The 19,116-nt window shown below is 36.4% G+C and overlaps 2 protein-coding genes across 6 annotated transcripts; both read right to left on the bottom strand.

Moving 5' to 3' along the window:
- Nucleotides 1-936: 936 nt before the first annotated feature.
- LOC133841372 (lipase member H) lies at nucleotides 937-12,532 on the bottom strand. 4 transcript variants are annotated; one of them, XM_062273797.1, is made up of 4 exons: nucleotides 12,276-12,532; nucleotides 11,750-12,214; nucleotides 11,478-11,697; nucleotides 937-1,024 (listed from the first exon to the last, which is right to left on the bottom strand). In XM_062273797.1, exons 1-4 carry the CDS (start codon nucleotides 12,502-12,504, stop codon nucleotides 976-978), a joined length of 963 nt encoding a protein of 320 aa, XP_062129781.1. In that variant the 5' UTR covers nucleotides 12,505-12,532; the 3' UTR covers nucleotides 937-975. The 4 variants fall into 4 exon arrangements, 3 of the variants coding, with proteins under 3 accessions (XP_062129781.1, XP_062129782.1, XP_062129780.1); XR_009894293.1 differs by lacking the exon at nucleotides 937-1,024 and adding an exon at nucleotides 9,348-11,419 and having other exon boundaries at nucleotides 11,478-11,693; XM_062273796.1 differs by lacking the exon at nucleotides 937-1,024 and adding an exon at nucleotides 9,351-11,419.
- A 101-nt stretch (nucleotides 12,533-12,633) lies between these two features.
- Nucleotides 12,634-18,166, bottom strand: LOC133841371 (angiopoietin-4). 2 transcript variants are annotated; one of them, XM_062273794.1, is made up of 5 exons: nucleotides 17,891-18,166; nucleotides 17,594-17,754; nucleotides 15,372-15,583; nucleotides 14,941-15,208; nucleotides 12,634-13,653 (listed from the first exon to the last, which is right to left on the bottom strand). In XM_062273794.1, exons 1-5 carry the CDS (start codon nucleotides 18,050-18,052, stop codon nucleotides 12,903-12,905), a joined length of 1,554 nt encoding a protein of 517 aa, XP_062129778.1. In that variant the 5' UTR covers nucleotides 18,053-18,166; the 3' UTR covers nucleotides 12,634-12,902. The 2 variants fall into 2 exon arrangements, with proteins under 2 accessions (XP_062129778.1, XP_062129779.1); XM_062273795.1 differs by having other exon boundaries at nucleotides 15,450-15,583; nucleotides 17,891-18,164.
- Nucleotides 18,167-19,116: the final 950 nt, after the last annotated feature.

The following is a 19,116-nucleotide window of genomic DNA, read 5'->3' as shown; positions in this document are numbered from 1 at the left end:
TATATACTAACTTTGTGTAAAAGAATAATAGCAAATGTGTAAAAGAATAATAGTAAATTAAAACATAAATAAAACTAATAATAATAATAATAATCAGGTAAATATTGTATAAATATTTTTAATTTACTTTCTTTGTACATCTAAAATAACTTTTATGTTTAATTGTTAAACCACAGTTAAGGTAAACGTGTTGTAATATAAAGGAAGATATATAAATGTTGTAGATTTCTTTTACTAAAGTTTGCATTTTACCTCATTTTATTACAGTGCATATTAGTGCATATTCAGCAGCCAAAGTAACTTTGCAATTCAATTATTAAGCTGCATAAGAGTATAAAATAAAATAAATAAAAATACATTTGCAAAATCAATTTCCATTGATAAATATGACATTTAAATGTTATAGATTTAATTTACTAAAGACAAAGTTGTTTTATACTATATTCTAAAACATTATCCACGTAAAGTCCTTAATACATATATGTATATAAAAGTAATAAAATAGGAATTTAAAATTTAAGAGAATACATAAATAGCTAACAAAGATATGAAGCAATTGCTGAAGATTTTTATTTAACAACTTTTCGAAAATAGAATGAAATGAAAATTATAAAAAGTGAACTTAAAGTTGTAGATTTATTTAACTATAGTAGAGTATATTTCTTTAAATTGTATAAATATTCATGTCACACAAAGAAACTTATTAAGTAATATTAAATTTATTAAATTAAATATTATTAAATATAAAAAAGAAGATAGCAAAAATATAATGAAGGTAAAGTTAATTTTATACATTTACTTATATAAAAAGTGGAGTTTATTTATTTAAATTATACGAAAATATTCTTATTGCATTCACAAAGTAAAACTAATGAAGAAGTTAAGTTAATTTTGTAGATATACATTATTTTAAAGTATATTAGAATACATTCTTACTTCACAAAGTAACTCTCCCGGCTTAAATCTGCAGCTTCATTATTCATTTTGATTTAATCTGTTGCACTCTTCCTGCTCCCCCGGCGATCTGTAATGTATCAATATTGGCGCTTTTATGTCAAATTGATACAAACTCACAATAAATATTTAAATTCCATGTAATCCACACCCGCAAGCATCTGTTTCGACTGTCCGTCCAGTGATTTTCTCATTACGATATCAGTGTTGGATTTATGGATGCTACCCTTTTGGTCCCTGTTGATCCCCCCCACACACACACACACATATGTGTGTATACTCTGTGTGTTTCTCACCCCCTTAGGGGACAAAGTACCTGTTGTCTTTTATAAGAATGGATTGAATGTATTGCAACTGAGCTGCGTTGCAGTTGCGACCTTATCGTTCAACTCGCATGATTAATTACCTCGCATCAGTTGAGACTGTCCCGAGACTCCTGTTCCCTGTCCCCCCTTCCCCTTCCTTTCCCCGTTCCCTTCTCTGCTCTTCCCTAAACCAATTTCGGTTGAAACTGTGGCCAAAATATTGTCACGCTTCGAGAGTGGGCAACAAACGCTGCCGAAAATTCTCCGATTCTCTGAGGAATACTCAAAAATCTCTTTCTCTCTCTCTGTTTGGGTCCACTTGATTGATTCCACTTGGCGGCACACTTGTTGATAAAGCGAAAGGACAACGACAAGATTTTCGTATTCAAAAATTGTTTCTCTTTTTGATTTTGAATGTCGCTTTATTGTCGCCCTCGCACTTGAAGATTACGCGGCAATTTGTATTGTCTGCTCTCTATCTTTCTCTCTGATTTTACTTAGAATCGTTTGTTTATCTTCTAGGGAATAAATCGAAATCGAAACAGAAACAGAAACGAATCGATTCATTTGTTTGCATAACGCTTTTTAATTGAATTCTCTGTGGATTTAGTTGAGTTGAGGCCACACCGAAGAGAATCTTTTTTTAACTTTAGCTAGATCTTTAGATAAATTGTAGCTCCATTGAATATTAACCCAAATTGCTGTCAAATGTGCATTCTATGCAAATGCCAAAGATGCAACTCGGCGCAAAGTCAACAATCAACAATCGAAATTTATGCGAATGCTAATCAAGTTAACACTAAAAAACTGCGATGTCTCAGTCTCGACATCGTCTGACAATTTTTAAGTGCGTATCTGTGTCGCAGCCTCAACAACAACAACAACAGCAACAACAACAACAACAATTATTAATGATTTTGCTAAATGTTACAGAAAATAATGACAGCGACAGAGCAACAAGCAACGAGCAGCGAGCAACGGGCAGAGCCTTTTAACAATTACAAATGCACACAAAACGCTCAAAAAGTCTCGGCTGCTATTTTCAACACCTCGAAGGCCCAGCTTACGACTTACGACTTACGGGCTTTTGGGCTAAGAGAGAGAGAGAGAGAGAGACAGCCCACATTCTATGCGCAATGCAATGAATGATTCGACATGTTGCAGTGGGCGGCATGCCGCTGAGGGCGTGCCCATGCCCCAGTCTCAATCGCTGTCGCAGTCGAAGTTGAAGTCACAGCGAGAGCAGCAGCAAACCAAAACATATCAAACACCAAAACACCAAGCATCAACAGCCAAAACAACAGGCGGCCTTAGTATCTCAAATACTCTATAAATCATAGTAAATATTCGCTTGCGAATCAAAGAAAATAATTGCATGATAAGATAACAAAGAGATATTCGCATCGATGCGGTTAGATACTCCAATAAAACTAGTTTAATAAATAAATGAATTTATGGATATCGCGTGAAATCACAACAGCATTGTTAAGGATTGCAGATAAGAAAGTTAAAAACTGCAATAAAGGCTAAGAAAAGAAAGTAAACTATTTACTGTAGACTATAGATAATTAGAGAACGTGAAAATAAAGTTTTATCAATTTTTGTTAAGCACTTTTATAGGCAATCTATGTGACAAATCAAATATGATGACATTAAGAATAGTGCAATTATTTGTCATATCAAAATAAATTCAATTATTCGAGTGTGAAAATAAAGTTTTATTAATTTTTGTTGAAGCACTTTTGTAGACAATTTAAGTGACACACAAAATAATTATGATGACATTAAAAATAGTGCAATTATTTTTTATATGAAAACAAATTCAATTGTCAAATATCGTACTTTTCAAAATGAATTTAATAATCTACAAACAAAAGATAAATATGCAATCCATAAGGAATAAAAGTCCAAAGCACTTAAAGCGACGAGCACAATGTTTATAACTTGTAAATTTTGCCTGGTATATTTTTCACTCTATGGTATATTTTTAATGTAGTTCTTTATCAATATACCTAAAATATACTATATAATAGTTATTCATTTGTCATATTTTATATTGACAAATTGTCTAAGCAACGCATATTTATTATTGTTAATAAGTTTGAAAATTAGAAAATCAACAGATGAATTCTATTTTACAAGTCAGAATTTCCTAAAAGAATGCATATTTATTTTAAAACTAAAGCATTGAAGAACACTAAACAAATTACATTTTCAAAAAGAAACTAGACTAAGCAAAAAGAATTTATTTGTAGAATCTTACAAAAGAATATTGCAAATCATTGAATAATTTATACTTTGCAAATAAAAAAAAAAGAAATAAATCAAACGCATTATTAAAATATATATTTATTTTTTAATTTTAATATTGTGATTACTCGATAAAGAGTATTTATTTAATTTATATATAATTCGTTTTATAATACAATATTACAGATCAATTGATAAATTTTATTATCCAAAACTTCAATTAGACCAATTAAAGAGTATTTCCATTGCGGTGTCTCATAATAGTCTAGTTTTGACATTTAGCGCGTGCGCAATTGGAGAAAGAAAGAGTCATGATCATAGACATAGGCGATCACAGTTTTTGGTAGATCATCATCATCGGGGCGATCGCGTTTGCGATCGTTTGTAGGGGCCACTTCAGGTGTTGTTAGCATCGTGAACCGCAGGCGAAGACGAAGAATATCCGACACACTTACGCGCTTTTTGTTGTTGTTGGTTGTTGGTTGTTGGCCATACACATAGACACACACACTGTTATACTCTCATCTCATTGGATCGCGCATCTTTAATATACATTTTGAAAACATCATTTCTATGATCGCGTTAATCACCTTCGAGCCCACTCGAATATGACACTTGAGTGGACGTGGCGGCTGGAGCTCGCAGCTCGCAGCTCGAAGCTCGAGGATGCGGGGCAAAAAAAAAACGATCAAGCAATCATTGCTTACTCAGCGGGTTTTTTTTTCTGTCTCAGTTTTTTTGGGTCTCTTCGCAGAGCAGCTGCTAATGATGTTGAGATAGATGCGCATTGCGCCTGCGAGACGCACAATTGAAATGAAATTAATTTTTTGTTGCTACATAATTAATTAATGCCAACTGTGTGGGCAGCCGCATAGAGAAAGCCAATGCCACCTACACCCCATAATCATCATCATCATCATCACTATTTCCATCTACATCTACCTACAACTTAAAGCAAGAGCAACACCCATCGAATGTGTGTGTTATTAATTAGATTAACAACCCCCCCATAAGGCTTTAACACGCTTGTGAAATCTCCTTGACGCGATTCCAGCCATAAAAGCAAGACACATTATAAAGACTCTGACGACGATAATTGCACTAAACAATACATTTGTATCATATAATAATAATATGATTTTTCATGTAATTAAATCATAAAACGGCTGAAACAAAAAATAATAACGAAATCGCTTTGCCAAACCCACAAAATCAAACAACAGTTGACACTGACACCAAAAAACCAAAAAAAAATTCGAAAAAAAACCGAAAGAAAAAAATTATTAATTCGAGAAGAACAACAATTTATGCGTTGCTCAGTTAACTAGAAATGCGAATGGGACAAAAAAATTTCCATTCCATTGTCTATCGATTTTATGGCAGGTTGGAAAACTTTATTCGTAATAAACGTGACGCGTTTCAACTCGACGCCAAACTCGTGCGAAATCAACTTCAAATTCGATTGAATTCTGAATTTAGATTAGATTCCCACGTTGATATGATAAGCTTACTAGCATTTCCTTATAAGGTGACAAAAGCATTTCATCACTCTCCTTATCACGACTGCAGTTCCGCTCTCACTCAACTCACTAAAGGGGTATCCTCAACAGTGATACCATAAAAAAGACGACGATTCATACGAAATACGACATTTTGGGTGAGCTTCTTTTATGACTGCAAATATGGGAAATTATTTCGTTTTCTTTTGTAACAATTTTCTAACGAATTACGTTAGAAATTCTAGAATATTTCATAATATTTGTATCATTTACGTACTATACTCGTATAAATATGAAAATGATATACACAATATATACATTTTATAGTATTTTATTAAAGTAAAATAATGAATTTTATAATATATTTATATACATTATATTTGGTAACTGATTCCTTTTATTCTTCTGATTCTTTTCTTTTCATGAAATTCAATTTTGCTAAAAGTTTGGCTGAATAAACGTTAACTTAAAAAATTAAAAAGTTTAAAGTTATGATATGAACATTCATTTATTTTTTATCGCAACTTAAATTAAAACATTTTCGGTATTAAAAATAACAGAAATAAGAATCAATAGAGAATTGAACTTTTAGCGTAAAAAGGTTTTCAAAAGGTTTTTTATAAATTTTGTAATCTGCAAAAGGAAATTTACGCACAATTATGAAGTGATTGAACTTATTGCAAAGGTTTGCTTATCTATGGAGGTCGAACTTAATTGCCAATAACAATTATTCCCTTGATATAAAATTACATTTGCCTATCTACAGAAAACACATAAAATTAATATTGGTAATATAAAAAATAGGAAAGTCGAGTGTGATCGACTGCGAGATACCCGCTACCGATTTTTAATAAAAGCAAAACTGTGCGATATTAGTTTTAAAATATGCCGCCTTAATATACCGCAAAAATACTGAATTTATACCAAGCGCTAAGTTTGGTATATTCAAAAGCATTCAAAATATACCATACAGTGCAAAATACACCAGATTGTCAGCCAAAGAAAATAAGTAGGCGAATTTTTCCATACAAATTTATTTCTTGAATACCATACCATACAATTTTTCTCTGTTCGAAACCAAAATTTTAATCTTTTGTATGTACAAACATTATAGCTCTATCTCTTACAGTCTCATAGTCTTATAGTCTAGGTGTTCATACGGATAGATAGACATGGCTAGATCGTATCGACTTTTGTCGCTGATCAAGAATATATATACTTCATATGGTCGAGGATACCCAATTCTTTTTGTTTATTTATTAAAAAAGTTTGTTTATCTGAAATCGAATTCAATTATTATCGATAATTATTGAATTTATTTAATGGAAATTTACATAATAATGAAAGTGTTAAAAAGGTTTGTTTATCTAAATAAATCGAATAATTTTTCCATTATTTTTGATGTTCTTGAATTTTCTATATTTTGCTTGCCAAAAATGAATTTAGCTAAACACCAATAAGTTTTTGACTCGTTCAACATAAGTATTTCTCTATTGACGAAATTGCCGAATGATCTCAGTTGAAAACGAAGCTTCTATGATTGATGAAATACTATTAGGATGATCCGTCAGATTATGCTCAATTAACTTGAGTCAGATGTTAAAGCTCTGAGCTCTGAGATATGTGAAGAATCAGTGCTTGACTAAACAAATGGAATTCAAAGACATTTGAAAGCAACAAATGAGCATTAAGGGTGCCTCCTCCAAAAGATAAGGATACCAGTTGCGGTAATTGGCTGCGCGGCTGCTCGAAATAGTTGAAAATATTTTATTAACGATAAGCAGCAGCCCAAGCAGCCCAAAATGTCAGCAGAGCGAAACGGGCCACCAACAAGCTTCAATTAAATGCCAGGCCAGGGGTCAGCAAAGATATGTGAGGTGGGGAGAATTGTCATAGATGGTGCCGCTTGGTGCCGTAGGCGACCTCGTCAACTTCATCGGGGGCAGCTACTGTACAGCTTCCCTCCGAGCGTATCCAAAGGCGAGTGCCGCGCAATCTTGTCGCCTTCGTCTGGAGCTCAACTTAATGAGCTTATCCATCATCGGATCCAAGTCAAGCTGCGGCTGAGATTCAAACTGAGACAGCGACTGAGACGGAGACGGAGACAGAGAGACTCTCATCTGTCACAGGGCTAATAGGTTTCATTAGTCATCGCAATCGGTTGGTCAAGTCAGTCTCCGCTCTCGATGTCTCTCTGCTCTTTATCAGCTGCTTCTGTTGCTCTTTTCTTTCTGGTCATTTCTCATAAAGAATTCCAAGTTCCGAGCTCTGTTTTTTTTGGCTTTACAGTTTGCGTGTCGACAGCAATTTTCACCTTAATTATTTTTGGGGTTTCTCGCCAGCCAGCCAGCCAAAGTTATTGTTGTGTCCAGCACGCGCTAATGTTTAATATCCGCCGCCATGGCGGACACGCTGTCAGACAGTTATGCAAATTTCCAGCATTACTTGTGTATTCAGGGAAGACCGCAGCGTGTCCTCGTAAATTATTAAAGCCACACACATACTCTGTGTATGTGTTCTGTGTGTGTGTGTGTGTGTGTTTATTCATTTGGGCCAACGTCCTTTCATGTCCTGACTTTGTGTTTTTTTGTTGCCTGCCGCAGATTAGGCACAACTGTCGAGGGTTGAGGGAGTTGGAGGAGTGAGAGCTCTTCGCGGTCTATGTTTGTCATCAATATTGGCGCCATTGTTGGTGTGTTGTTCTTGTTGTCTTGTTGGCTTTGGTGCCAACTAGCAACTCGTCCAGAAGTCAGACTCGAGTCGAGTCCGAGTCGAGTCCATGGCTGAATTACTGTGCGACCTGCGCTGCCATAAAATGTTCAATTAGTTAATGAAAAATTTTCCAATTGGATAGCAACATTGACTTCAACTAACGACCAACCAACGTTGGGGGAGTTCAAAGCGAGTGAGTGCAATAAAGGGTGGGGTGGGGAGAAGAGAGGGGCAGAGGAAGGGAGAAGGCAACGCGTTGGTGTCGCTTCAAAATGTCCGTAGGTTGAATTTATGCATGTGATTTATGCTCGACAGCGATTGCCAATTACAATATCATTTCTCTTCTCTCGCCTGTCGTTTGTGTGTCTCCTTCCTTGGCTTTTTGCTTCACCGTTTATTCATTCCATTTCGTATGCTTCGCTTCACTCCACACACACACACACACACACACACACACATGAATGTGCGTGTGTGAAGTGCCATTAAGAAATGTGTCAAAACAGTTGAAGAATTATATAATTTTGTACAAGGCACGAGTGTGGAGGCCACAAGGATACGGCAGGTAGAAACGAACTTCATTCATTTATTTACCACATCAACATCAACGTGCAAAGGAGAAAGAATTTCGAGTTACATTTCGCAGAAGAATTTGAATATTCTTCAGAGTTTGAGGTATGTTGGAATGCAGTCAAGTAGCTGGAGGAATCACTCCACTAATGAAATGCTTTCTGATTCTCCTAACATAAAATATATGTTATTTAAATTCATTTTAATTTTTATATATTTTATTTATTTATTTATATAATATATATATATATTTAATTTACAGAAATTTAGTTGCAATATTTGTTAGTCTAGCTCTATTATTTTGATATTTTTGAATGAAAAGAAATTTCGAGATATATGTTACGGTCCAGATAGTGGTCATAACTTAGCTAACGAAATTCTAAATAATTCATTGAAAACAGGCTTAACTATGTAACTTAAAAATAAAAGTAGTTTTGAATGATGTTGTCCTTTAGGTCTTCCAATGAAAATCGTCGTATAATTTTTTCCTCAAATGCATATGGTGTATTTCTGCTCAATTTTCATCCTATTTTTTTGACCAACATATCATTTCGTTAGCATAAATCTAGTTCAATAACTATAAAAGGACATGCAAGAAAGAGTTAGTCGAGTGTGCTCGACTGTGAGATACCCGCTACCCATTGTGAATAAAAGCAAAATAGTGCGGTATTCATTTTAAAATAAATCAAATCAATATACTATAAAAATACTTAAAATATACCAAATTTTATATTTGATATATTAATATACTACATGCACACACAAAATAAACCATAGCGGGTATAAAAGGAAATTTTGTTTTTGGAATATTTTTAATTTAGTTAATATATAATATTATCTCAATATATTTAATATATGTACTTTATTATATTCCAACTTTTGTTTATTAATTAATTATTGTTTGACTCCTTATCTGCAATTTAATTAATATATGTATTTATACCATTCTAATTTTTGTTTATTCCAACTGAAGTTTTCTTCTTGGCTCTGATGATTTGTGTACTCGAATTCTATCATGTTTATCTCTCAAAACAGAGACAATTACATATTTATTTGATATCTCCAAAATTATCAGCATGTATTAACTTTTCTGCAAACAACAGTAATCTGAGCTTATATCCATATACAGATATTCATAAGAATTTGCAGACTTCTTCGCTCGTTCTATTATCAAAGCAATTGCTTTGCATTCTTTGGCCAAATCACGCGAATTGGAGCGGAACACTTTGAAGGTAGGCAGCTAACTTCTCCGTCAGCTCCAATGATGCTAGAAAGTCAACAGCATTTTTTGTATTTTTTTTTTGTGTGTGTGTTTTCCTTTCTCAGTCAACAGAAATTAAAGCCAAGTTACAAAAACAACAGAAATACAACACAGAAAGCGAGCCAACGATGAGGAAAAACCGACGCATGACACAAATTCACAAAAGGTGGAAAAACAAAAACGCAAAGCGACAAAATTTGAACATGGAAATGAAATCAAATGAAGGGAAATGAGGGAAAATGAGAACGTACGCGTATGGGAGCAAAAACAACAACAACAACAACTCAGTGGCTGCTTGGTCGAGCATGGCGCATCAATAGGAGAGGAGAAAGGGAATTGTTAGGGTCAGCAGAGGACAGCGGGCGATAGTTTTACGCATTTCTGTTTACCAAGTAAGCCATGCGCCAAAGAATGAATTGGAGAATGGAGAAGGGAGAAGAGAGAAGGGAGAAGAATGGAAAAGCAAAGCAGAGTGCAAAGTGCGGGAGTTTCCTGTGCGCTATGTGGAGCTAATGAAGCCTGAAATCGATTTGTGGAACGAGTTAGCTTTGTATTTTTGCTACACTCGCTCATACAATGCTGGCTGGCAGTCAAGTGAGGCAATGAATTAGAACGCAACGAGTGAGCCGACTCAGCGAGTGCAGCCATGAATGTTATCTATCTGCCACAACAACAACAACAACAACAACACTCTGCCACCCACACAACATGCAACAGGCATCGCAGGAATGCTGCAGCTTCAACTCTGTCTTCAACTCCAACTCCGAGTCGAACTTCAGCAGCTGTTGCCATCTGGAAATCCTAAAATTTACTGCATGTTGCCCTCCTTTTAGTGCTTCCCCTTTCCTCTCGCCACGCTTTGAATCTTTTTATTGTAAATTTACGATCGCTGCGTTTATTTGTTTCTCTCTCTTTCTGCTGCTGCCTTTTATTTGTGCTCAGGTGCCTCAGGTGTCGTCGTCGTCGTCTTGCTCTCCTCACCTCTACTCCATATGAGGCCGGACTCTGCCTGGAGGCTCAGCAAGGTGTCAAGTGTTTTGTGTTATCTTCTGCGGTTAGCTTCTTGCTTTCTTTTTAGACCAAGGAGAAGACAACGGAGACAAGTATCGTCGATGAGACCGCCGCTGTGTCTGTTTCTCAAATTGCGTCAAAAATTATCGCCATTAAATGTAGATGAGCGTTTTGTTGTTAAGTTATTGGCTCATAAATAACCTTAGGCTCTGCTCTGCTCTGCACCTCTTTTCCTCTTTTCTACTCTATTTGCATTTCCCTCTTCAGATTCAGAGTCAGAGTCAGCGTCGAAGTCAGAGAGTCTGTGGCTTCGACTGCAGCTGAACTTCATTCATAAAATTCCTGTGATTTACGACTGAAATGCCGATGCCAAATTAAATCTACGAAGAAATTGAGCTTGCGGTCAACACAACACAGCCATTGCCATGTAAACTGTAAATTTATTTGCTTGGCTAAAAGATTGTGTCACACCGCACCAAGGGCAACGAATAATGTAAGAGGAATAAGAGTTTTATTTTAGTATTTGACTGACTACCATTATAATATATTATAATACAATTATTTATCCACATGATTACATTAAATTGTACAATAATGTTATTTATTACTAATTTGTAATAATAAGTATTCATCCGCCTTAAAAATTACTTATTTCAAATAGCCCGCTATCACATAGCAATCAGCTTTTAATCGCTAGCACACGCGCCGCTGTCAAGTCAAAGCTGCTTGCCATGACAGCGCCATCTATAGTACAGCAGCTGTCATATGCACGCCAAGTTTCATTTTAAGCAAACTTGGCACGCACACCTTGACCAAAAGGTGGCGCTGCATTGGTTTCCAAATAATAATAGGAGGTGGCGCTAGTAAACGAAAAGTTTAAATCGCAAGACGTTCACTTCAGTTGAATATTTAAATTACCTGCGTGCCACCTGCTCGCCCATGTACACCACTTGCGTGTCGTCCATGCTGCCAATGGCAGCCTCCAGCTCCGTACTGTTTAAATTAAACTCCGACAACTTTTCGGCACAGCTTCTGCTGCCTCTGATTGACTTCCAGCTGCAGGGAATGCTGGGAAAACTCTTCGGCAGCCCAATGGACTCGGCGTAAAGCAGAACGGCACGATTGTGACTGCAGCTGTCTGCAAAAAGAAGTGCCTAAAGCATAAGTAATACAAACGAAGCAGCACTTACAAGCCTCCAGCAACAGTTTGCTGGCCGTCAACAGATCGACTTCCTCGCAACCCGGTTGCGGAGTATGCCCAAAGTTGGGATAAAAGTCAACGTGGCCACGTGGCGTCAGATCCCCAAAGATCGGATAATCGGTGTGTAAGACATCCACAAAGCGAGCTGCACTCGACTGCAGACTGTCATCCGAATGCGAAGTGAACAAAGGCAACGCCGGATCCAAGCCCGTGATGCGTCCCAGCGAGCCATTAAAGTGCTGTCCAATGCAGCCGGCAATGTGTGCGCCCAAACTGTGGCCGAGAATGTGTACTTGATCCAATGGTATGCTGTGCTTGGCCAAAAACTGTTGAAGCTGCTTGGCCAACACCGAGGCAACCTTCGAAACAGCTCGCCTTGAGCTGGGATAATCCAAGTTGGCAGCTGGCGACCAGTCGGCAACCAAAACATGCGCATATCCTTGAGCTGTGTAGGCTAAGAAATTGATAAGGAAGATTCCCACTTGCTGCTCTTTGCTTTCCACTCTTTCACTCACCATTTCTTAGCGGCATAATCGAACTGTGACTACGCGAGGCGAGAAATCCATGCACAATCAGCTGCAGCGATTCGACGCTTTTTAGCTGATCCACTTGCTGCAACAGCTGCTCCGATGCATCCTGCTGATAATAGATGGTGCTTTGACCCACTAAGGAGTCTAGGCTCAAAGCTTGTAGAGTCCAGAGTTGGCACAGAAAAGGCAGCCAGCAGTAAAACATTTTAGCCATGTTTGTCAGAGTCGAATAAACTGAGCTGCACTTGAGTTAAGCAGTTTAAATAGTTGAGGTTCGAGCTGGAAAATTGCATGATGTTCTATGAATCGTTACCTTAATGGCAACCATTAGAAGACTGACGCATTTGTACAACGATACACGACATGCAGCGCCACTTTATTAACTAGAAGAGTATTAGGTAATTTTCCATAAATATTACAGTGCTGGGGGAAAAGTAGTAGAAAAGTTGCTTAACGCTACAGTTTTTCTCTCAAAAAATGCAAAGCTCACGCTTTTTTTGGGGTTAGCAAATTTCTGTTTTTGAGGTTTACACGATACAAGTACACATATGTTATTCCCTGACTGATGGCAGTTGGCAGCCGACGTCGACGTCGACGCCGACGCAGGCAGCTCTAACGTCTGGCCTCGTCTTGGCCCACGGGGCGTATGAGCAATTTCACACGACGCAGCGACGTCTCTTTGCCCTGGAACGTGTCCCAAAAGATGCCCGTTTCGCCGGCTTCATTGGGATTCTGTTGGTGATAGATGCCAAAGAGATTGCTGGTGGCACAGGAGTTGAACCAACCTGCGGCCTTGTGACGCTGAGCACAACTGCATTCGAGGCAATTATCGTTGTCGCTGTCGAAGGTGCTAAACTTCGCACCCGCCTGATAGGAGAGTGAATCGCCAGCCGAAGGTTGCAGCTCTGTTTCGAACTGACCCAGCAACTGCAGCGAGTACAATTCACGCTCGCCGCTGATGGCGAATGCATCGTAGCCAGCGTGGGCAACATTGCCATCGAAATCCTCCAGCTCAATGCGCAGTTCGTGCAACACCGAAGAAGTCAACGCATGCAGCTTATCCAGACCAATGAAGAAGTCGCCAGCCAGATTGCCAAAGCCTTCTTTGTAATCCAACCAACCGCGTTGGAAACTCACATCATCCGAGGAGCGATTTAGGATCACAGTCCAGCCATCGTCCTCGCAGGGCACGTAGAAGGGTTCGCTCTCGGGCGTCAGCTGCAGCTTGATGATGCCCTTGACTGCCAGATAAGATTGCAGACAGCTCGTTGCAGTCTCATCGGGTGAAGGCAACACAGCTGATGTCTGTGGCAAGCGCGCGTTTTGCCCCTTGCCACGATGTATCAAGCGACGCTTGATGTTGCTGAAAAGAAAAATTATATTTGTTTAACGTGTTTAATAATTTAGTTTTGTGGTATTTAAGTTTCTTATTTTATACTACAATTCAGTTATTTATTTTGCAAGTTATTGTATTAATTATTATTAAAAATATCAACTTGGCACAAAAACAAGTTTATATTTATGAATGCTGATAGTAAATGATTCAGTCAGTTAAAGAGCAAAGAGTTTATTTATATTGTATTCATTAACTATTAACCTAACTCATATTCTAAATGCTATAAATGTAATGTACATGTAAGTTGTATACAACTTAGTTAAGTTTATTTTATTAGGCTATAAGGCAAGGTTTTTTAAATTCGCCTCTCTAACTACTTATATGAAATCACTCTTTAAAATTTCAATGACAAGCCTTTACTACTTTACTAAAACCCTTGTTGATTTGAGCTTATGTTCGCATTCTCCTTCACATGAATTGATCATCAAAACTCTGATTCTTAATGGGGCACGACTTATCGAAAATTTTAAGGTGCTCTGTAGTAAAATTTTGAGATTCTTACACAACAAAAAGGGTTTATCGTAAATTAACAATAAACTGGCATATTGATTTAGACATTTAATAAACTAAAATTAAAGAAACGGTCAAAGTGATCAACCACAAAACAATAAATAGTAAAACTTTTTCTAGTGACCAACTTTATTGGATATAAAGAAATTCCTCTTTTTCTATGACAATCGTTCTTTAAAAGTCTTTTGCGGTAAATTCTAATTCAATTGTAATTAAAAGTAAATAATCAAATGAATTTCTTATATTAACAAATTGATCTGCAATAAGTTAAAATTGATAGTTGTTCTATCTCATATTTCCATCTTATAAGACTATTTCTATATAGTTGCATTTCGAAAAAGGTATGGTTAATGATAGTATTATAATAAGACGGACAAAAAATGACTCAACTAAAAGGGTTTTCACTCTATAGGAAATTACTTTAAGCCAAATCACTGCGTTCTCAACTCGTCGTAGTATCGTTTAGTAGTGTTATGTTTTTATGTCATTATTCATATTTGCTAAAATAAGGAGTTACCCAAAATTAAAAAATTATTGAATTACCTAAAAATAAATACATTAATCTGTTAAAACTAACTTTTGTCTCGAAGTTGCGTTTCTAATAGTAATTTTTCAATTTAAATGCGTAAGTTGTGAGCACTGCTATTTCAAAGTTAACATCTTATTACGTTATAGAGATTTATCTTACAAAGATTAAGTTAATTGAAGTGAATTTTCATGAAGTCAATTGTAACTTAGACTCACTTGGTATCCTTGATCAATCGGTTGACTCCCATACGCGTGTCCTGCACATTGTAAGCTAAGGAAACCAAGAATGTGGCCAAGGCATCAAGGCGACTATTTACATCGAGATCAGTGAGGTTGAATTTCATGGCAGGTCCCACAGACTGATTGCTGAAAATGTCGGCCACATTTTGTTGAACCGCGCGCGCTGTTCCCAGTGGCAATTGTTGTTGCTGTTGCTGTTGCTGTTGATATTGCTGTGGCGTTTCTCGCGGGTGACGAGACAAATCTGTGCATAGAAGAAATTGCTGCATTTAGTGTTGAATTCTTTTGAAGTGCTATTTTGATTGCAAAAAAGGCAGCGAGTTAAAGCAAACAACATCAATTACATCATGCGAATAAATATGCGAGACAACAACATCGAGTACTTAATTCTGTCTTCGCTTTTTTACCCGTCAACTTTGCACGATTCTTTTGCTTTTGCCTCAACTGTCTTGCCACACGTGATCCCAAGTACGAATCCGTTTCACCTTTCAGCTCATCGAGTGTGTGGCGCGTCAATCGTTGGATGTGTTCGAAGCTGTCCAATCGCTGCTGGAAGTTCAGCTGCTGCACCTTCAATGATTCCATACGTCCCGTGTTCGCCTCCACCATCTGATCGAGTCTATAAAAAGTAAACACAAAAAATTGTATAAACACAATGGACATCTTTCGGGTAATTACTAATGTTTTTTTGTCAAACGTTTTGTCAATTGTTATTTGAGGAATTAAAGTGGAATCTCAGCTTGAAAATGTCATGGCTAAAATAAACTTTGAAGAGTGTCGCAAGCTGCAGGTGTTTGAAAAGTGATTTAGACTCTAGGGAAATTATTGACGAAGTATTGATTAAGATAAGTTTGATATATCATAAATGAATAGTTTGTAGTTCATAAAATTTGATAGAATATTAGTTGGCTTAGTTTGAGGAACTCAGCTGTTCTTTATGCTCTATACTTTGTTGACTAATCAATTTAATTCTAACTTTCAAACAAATAAATATACAATATAAAATATTATTCCTAAAATAATTTCCTTGAATAACTATAATGGATACATAATTTAAATTAAATTAAATATTTCTATAAAACTCTTTTGCAGCAAATTCAAATTAAATTTTTAATTATATCGATAGGGGAATGATTATCTTAAATATGTTATTTACCATTTGCTAGTCACTCAAATTCAGTGCAACAATTTAAGTACATTCTTTAGTTTAATTTTGGATGATATAATATAAGAATATTATTTGATTCCTTGCTTTAAAAAGAATATTCGGTAATAAAGTTTAAAGTAAATTAAGTTTTTAAATTGAAAATCTAAAGGATGGAAGTATAAATTAAATTGAGCATTTTAATTGAAATTTTAAAGAATCATTATTTAAACTAATTGAAATTTCAAATTCAAATATTAAGCTTTAAACTTATTATTGAATTTCTTATCAATCTATCTTTAATTTTCATCAAAAATAAGTAAACAAATGTCTCGCTTATGCTTAGAAATTCTTCTTAAACATATCAAAATTAAAAGCAGTTAGATCTCATTAAATATTTCACATCTGCTTTAACTTTTTGTACATATGTTAATTGACAAGTGAACAGGGTTAATGCCAGCAGTTTTCTATTTCAAATTTCAAACCCATATGAGACACTCGTTATTAATTAAGGCAATAATGTTAACATATTCAAGATCAATTTAAGAATCGTTTCAGCTGCAACCACTTTAAGGTCGTGAAATGCGAAGGCTGGAAAATATCTGCAGCCCCAAAAGAGAAGAATGAGATTCGCGTAAAATGAAGTGATATCATCGCATTAACTTAGGAAGATGTTGACCTCTTTGAATATACCACAAAAAATGACTCAATGTATGCATATAAAATTATGACATTTTATAATAAAAAAAGATTTTCTGCGTCAATTGGCATATCATTGAATACCCATTAAAATCGCCAGTCGTAAATGTGCGAAGAGTATTTCAGCTACCAAACAGTGTTTATTTCACAATCATTATGCGAATCATTAATTATACTTGTATTCTATACTCTATGTATATATGCTCTCAACCTGTTTGAAGATTGTTTAAACTTTGCCTAAACACAAGTGAAATAAATTGGCAAATAAATTTTGCAGAATTGTTATCCATAAAACGAAAGCAGCTATGCGATCTATATACTCGACCCACAAAAAAGAAAACAGAAATAAGGTGTGCAGCATTTGTTTGCCAAAAAAGTAAATAATGTGAATAAATAAAGATACAGACAGGTGCCATAATTTAGCGCAAAGAGATGCTGCGTGTGTGTATCTTGTAGATACTTTTGTTATACACGCCACCTAATGAGGCATTGCCTGCCGTATAATTGGACTTGCCCGTTGCGCATCTTCACGTAATCAATTGGCATTGTAATCGCCAAACACAAACAGAAAACAAAAGCTTAGCCTAAAGATATCTCTTTGCTCTTTTAGTTGTAGTTTGTTTTACCGGTTTTCCAAAATACTTTTAGCTGCTGTACGTGCAAAACCTGTTCGTCATGGGCAAAAGTTCCATTATGCCTTCTGATCTCAACTGATCTGGCGTCACCTTGCCCAAAAACCAAAAAAAAAACCACACAGACAAAACAAAACGTCTGTCTTCAACTCACTTCTTATCGATGACTTCCAGACGATGGCGTTGGTCCTCGTCCAGGGTCGCCAAGATGCCGACGCGATCGTGTAAACTCGTCATCAGCTCCTTGATCTCGTTATGCAGCTGAGGGCTGATCGTTGGGGCAGACGCCGATCGTCCACTCTCTGCTGTGTTGTACTGCACACAAGAAAGAGACAAGCAATTAAACACACACGCAACTAAATAACTGACAGTCCATAAATAGAAACCGCATTTAGCATATTTCTTATTTTCTCGATATTTGCATAATTCACTTGACGTATACTTAACGCACTCGTTGACTTCCGCGCGTATAAAATCTCCATGGTTGCGGTGTCGTTGAATGGTCTGCTGCTGTAGAATCTTTATCCAGAGTTAAAGCCTTAACACCCAACTGATTCACACAGATCAAGGCGCAAATAAATGCGCCCAAAACACGCACTGAAGCTGTCCCCATACTCGATACTCAATACTCAATACTCGATTCTCGATTCTCGATTGATTGCGAATTCTTAGAACGATCTTTGCCGTTCGACCGTTCGACGCGACTTCCACCAAGCGACTGAGCTATCGATCTTTGCCGCCAACTGAGATCAGCGAATAAGCAACAACCAAAGAGCGACGGAATCTTTCTCACTCTCTCTCTCTTTCTCTCGCAGTCTTTTGTGCTGTTTGGGTTTGCCTCTTTTATTTATTTTTTGTTTACATGGCACGTTTCCTTGTCAATGAGAAAAAATTCCCCGGGCTTTGGCCAACGATGTCAATCACTCACGACACGGTTTAAGATGATAAGAGAGCTCGTGTATGAATCATTTTAGATGCATATAATTAAACATAATCAACGAAATGTTTAGTAAATACACACCCAATAATTATAGAAATTTATAGCCACAAAACAAACTAAATTCCATGTTTATTTACTTAATTATCACTAGCTACTAAACGCATGATTTCATCTTAAATTTTCAAGTTTTTCAAGTCGATTCTCAGTTAACAAATCTGCCACAAAATCGTCTTGAATCATAAGTGATATGCGCACTTGAGCTCGCCTAAAGCACGATTCATTTAAAGGTATTCGAAAACCTGCCTCAATATCTACGTCACATGCAAAGTGATCCACATACAAGCACTCATACTTTATATGAGTTCGAGTACTCGCTCTACCTAGCTTTGAGTTTCCCTTGGGCTTTACCAAATAAAGTGTCAGACAAAGTGCGGCGTACTCTCTGTTGTCGATTACTCACTCGATTAAAACAGTTGTGGCTGGAATTTGTAATGACAATTTATTTATTGCTTCTCTTTGCATTTTATTTTGCTATTTGTTTACAACCTTGGCGGGACGATTGATTCTTCTTCTGAAGAGTAAGTCAAACTAGTCATCAGTTTGTCATTTTACATGCAAAAAATACAGTTCTCATTTCTATCTTCCCTATCAGGGTTTCCCTGGAAAATAGATTATTAAAATGTAATACAAATGCTTCAGCATTTATAACGTAATCGGTGAGCAATGAACGTGCTGCT

Source organism: Drosophila sulfurigaster, chromosome 3 (assembly GCF_023558435.1).
Source record: "Drosophila sulfurigaster albostrigata strain 15112-1811.04 chromosome 3, ASM2355843v2, whole genome shotgun sequence".
Lineage (NCBI taxonomy): Eukaryota > Metazoa > Arthropoda > Insecta > Diptera > Drosophilidae > Drosophila > Drosophila sulfurigaster.
This window is presented reverse-complemented; position numbering and strand designations above follow the sequence as displayed.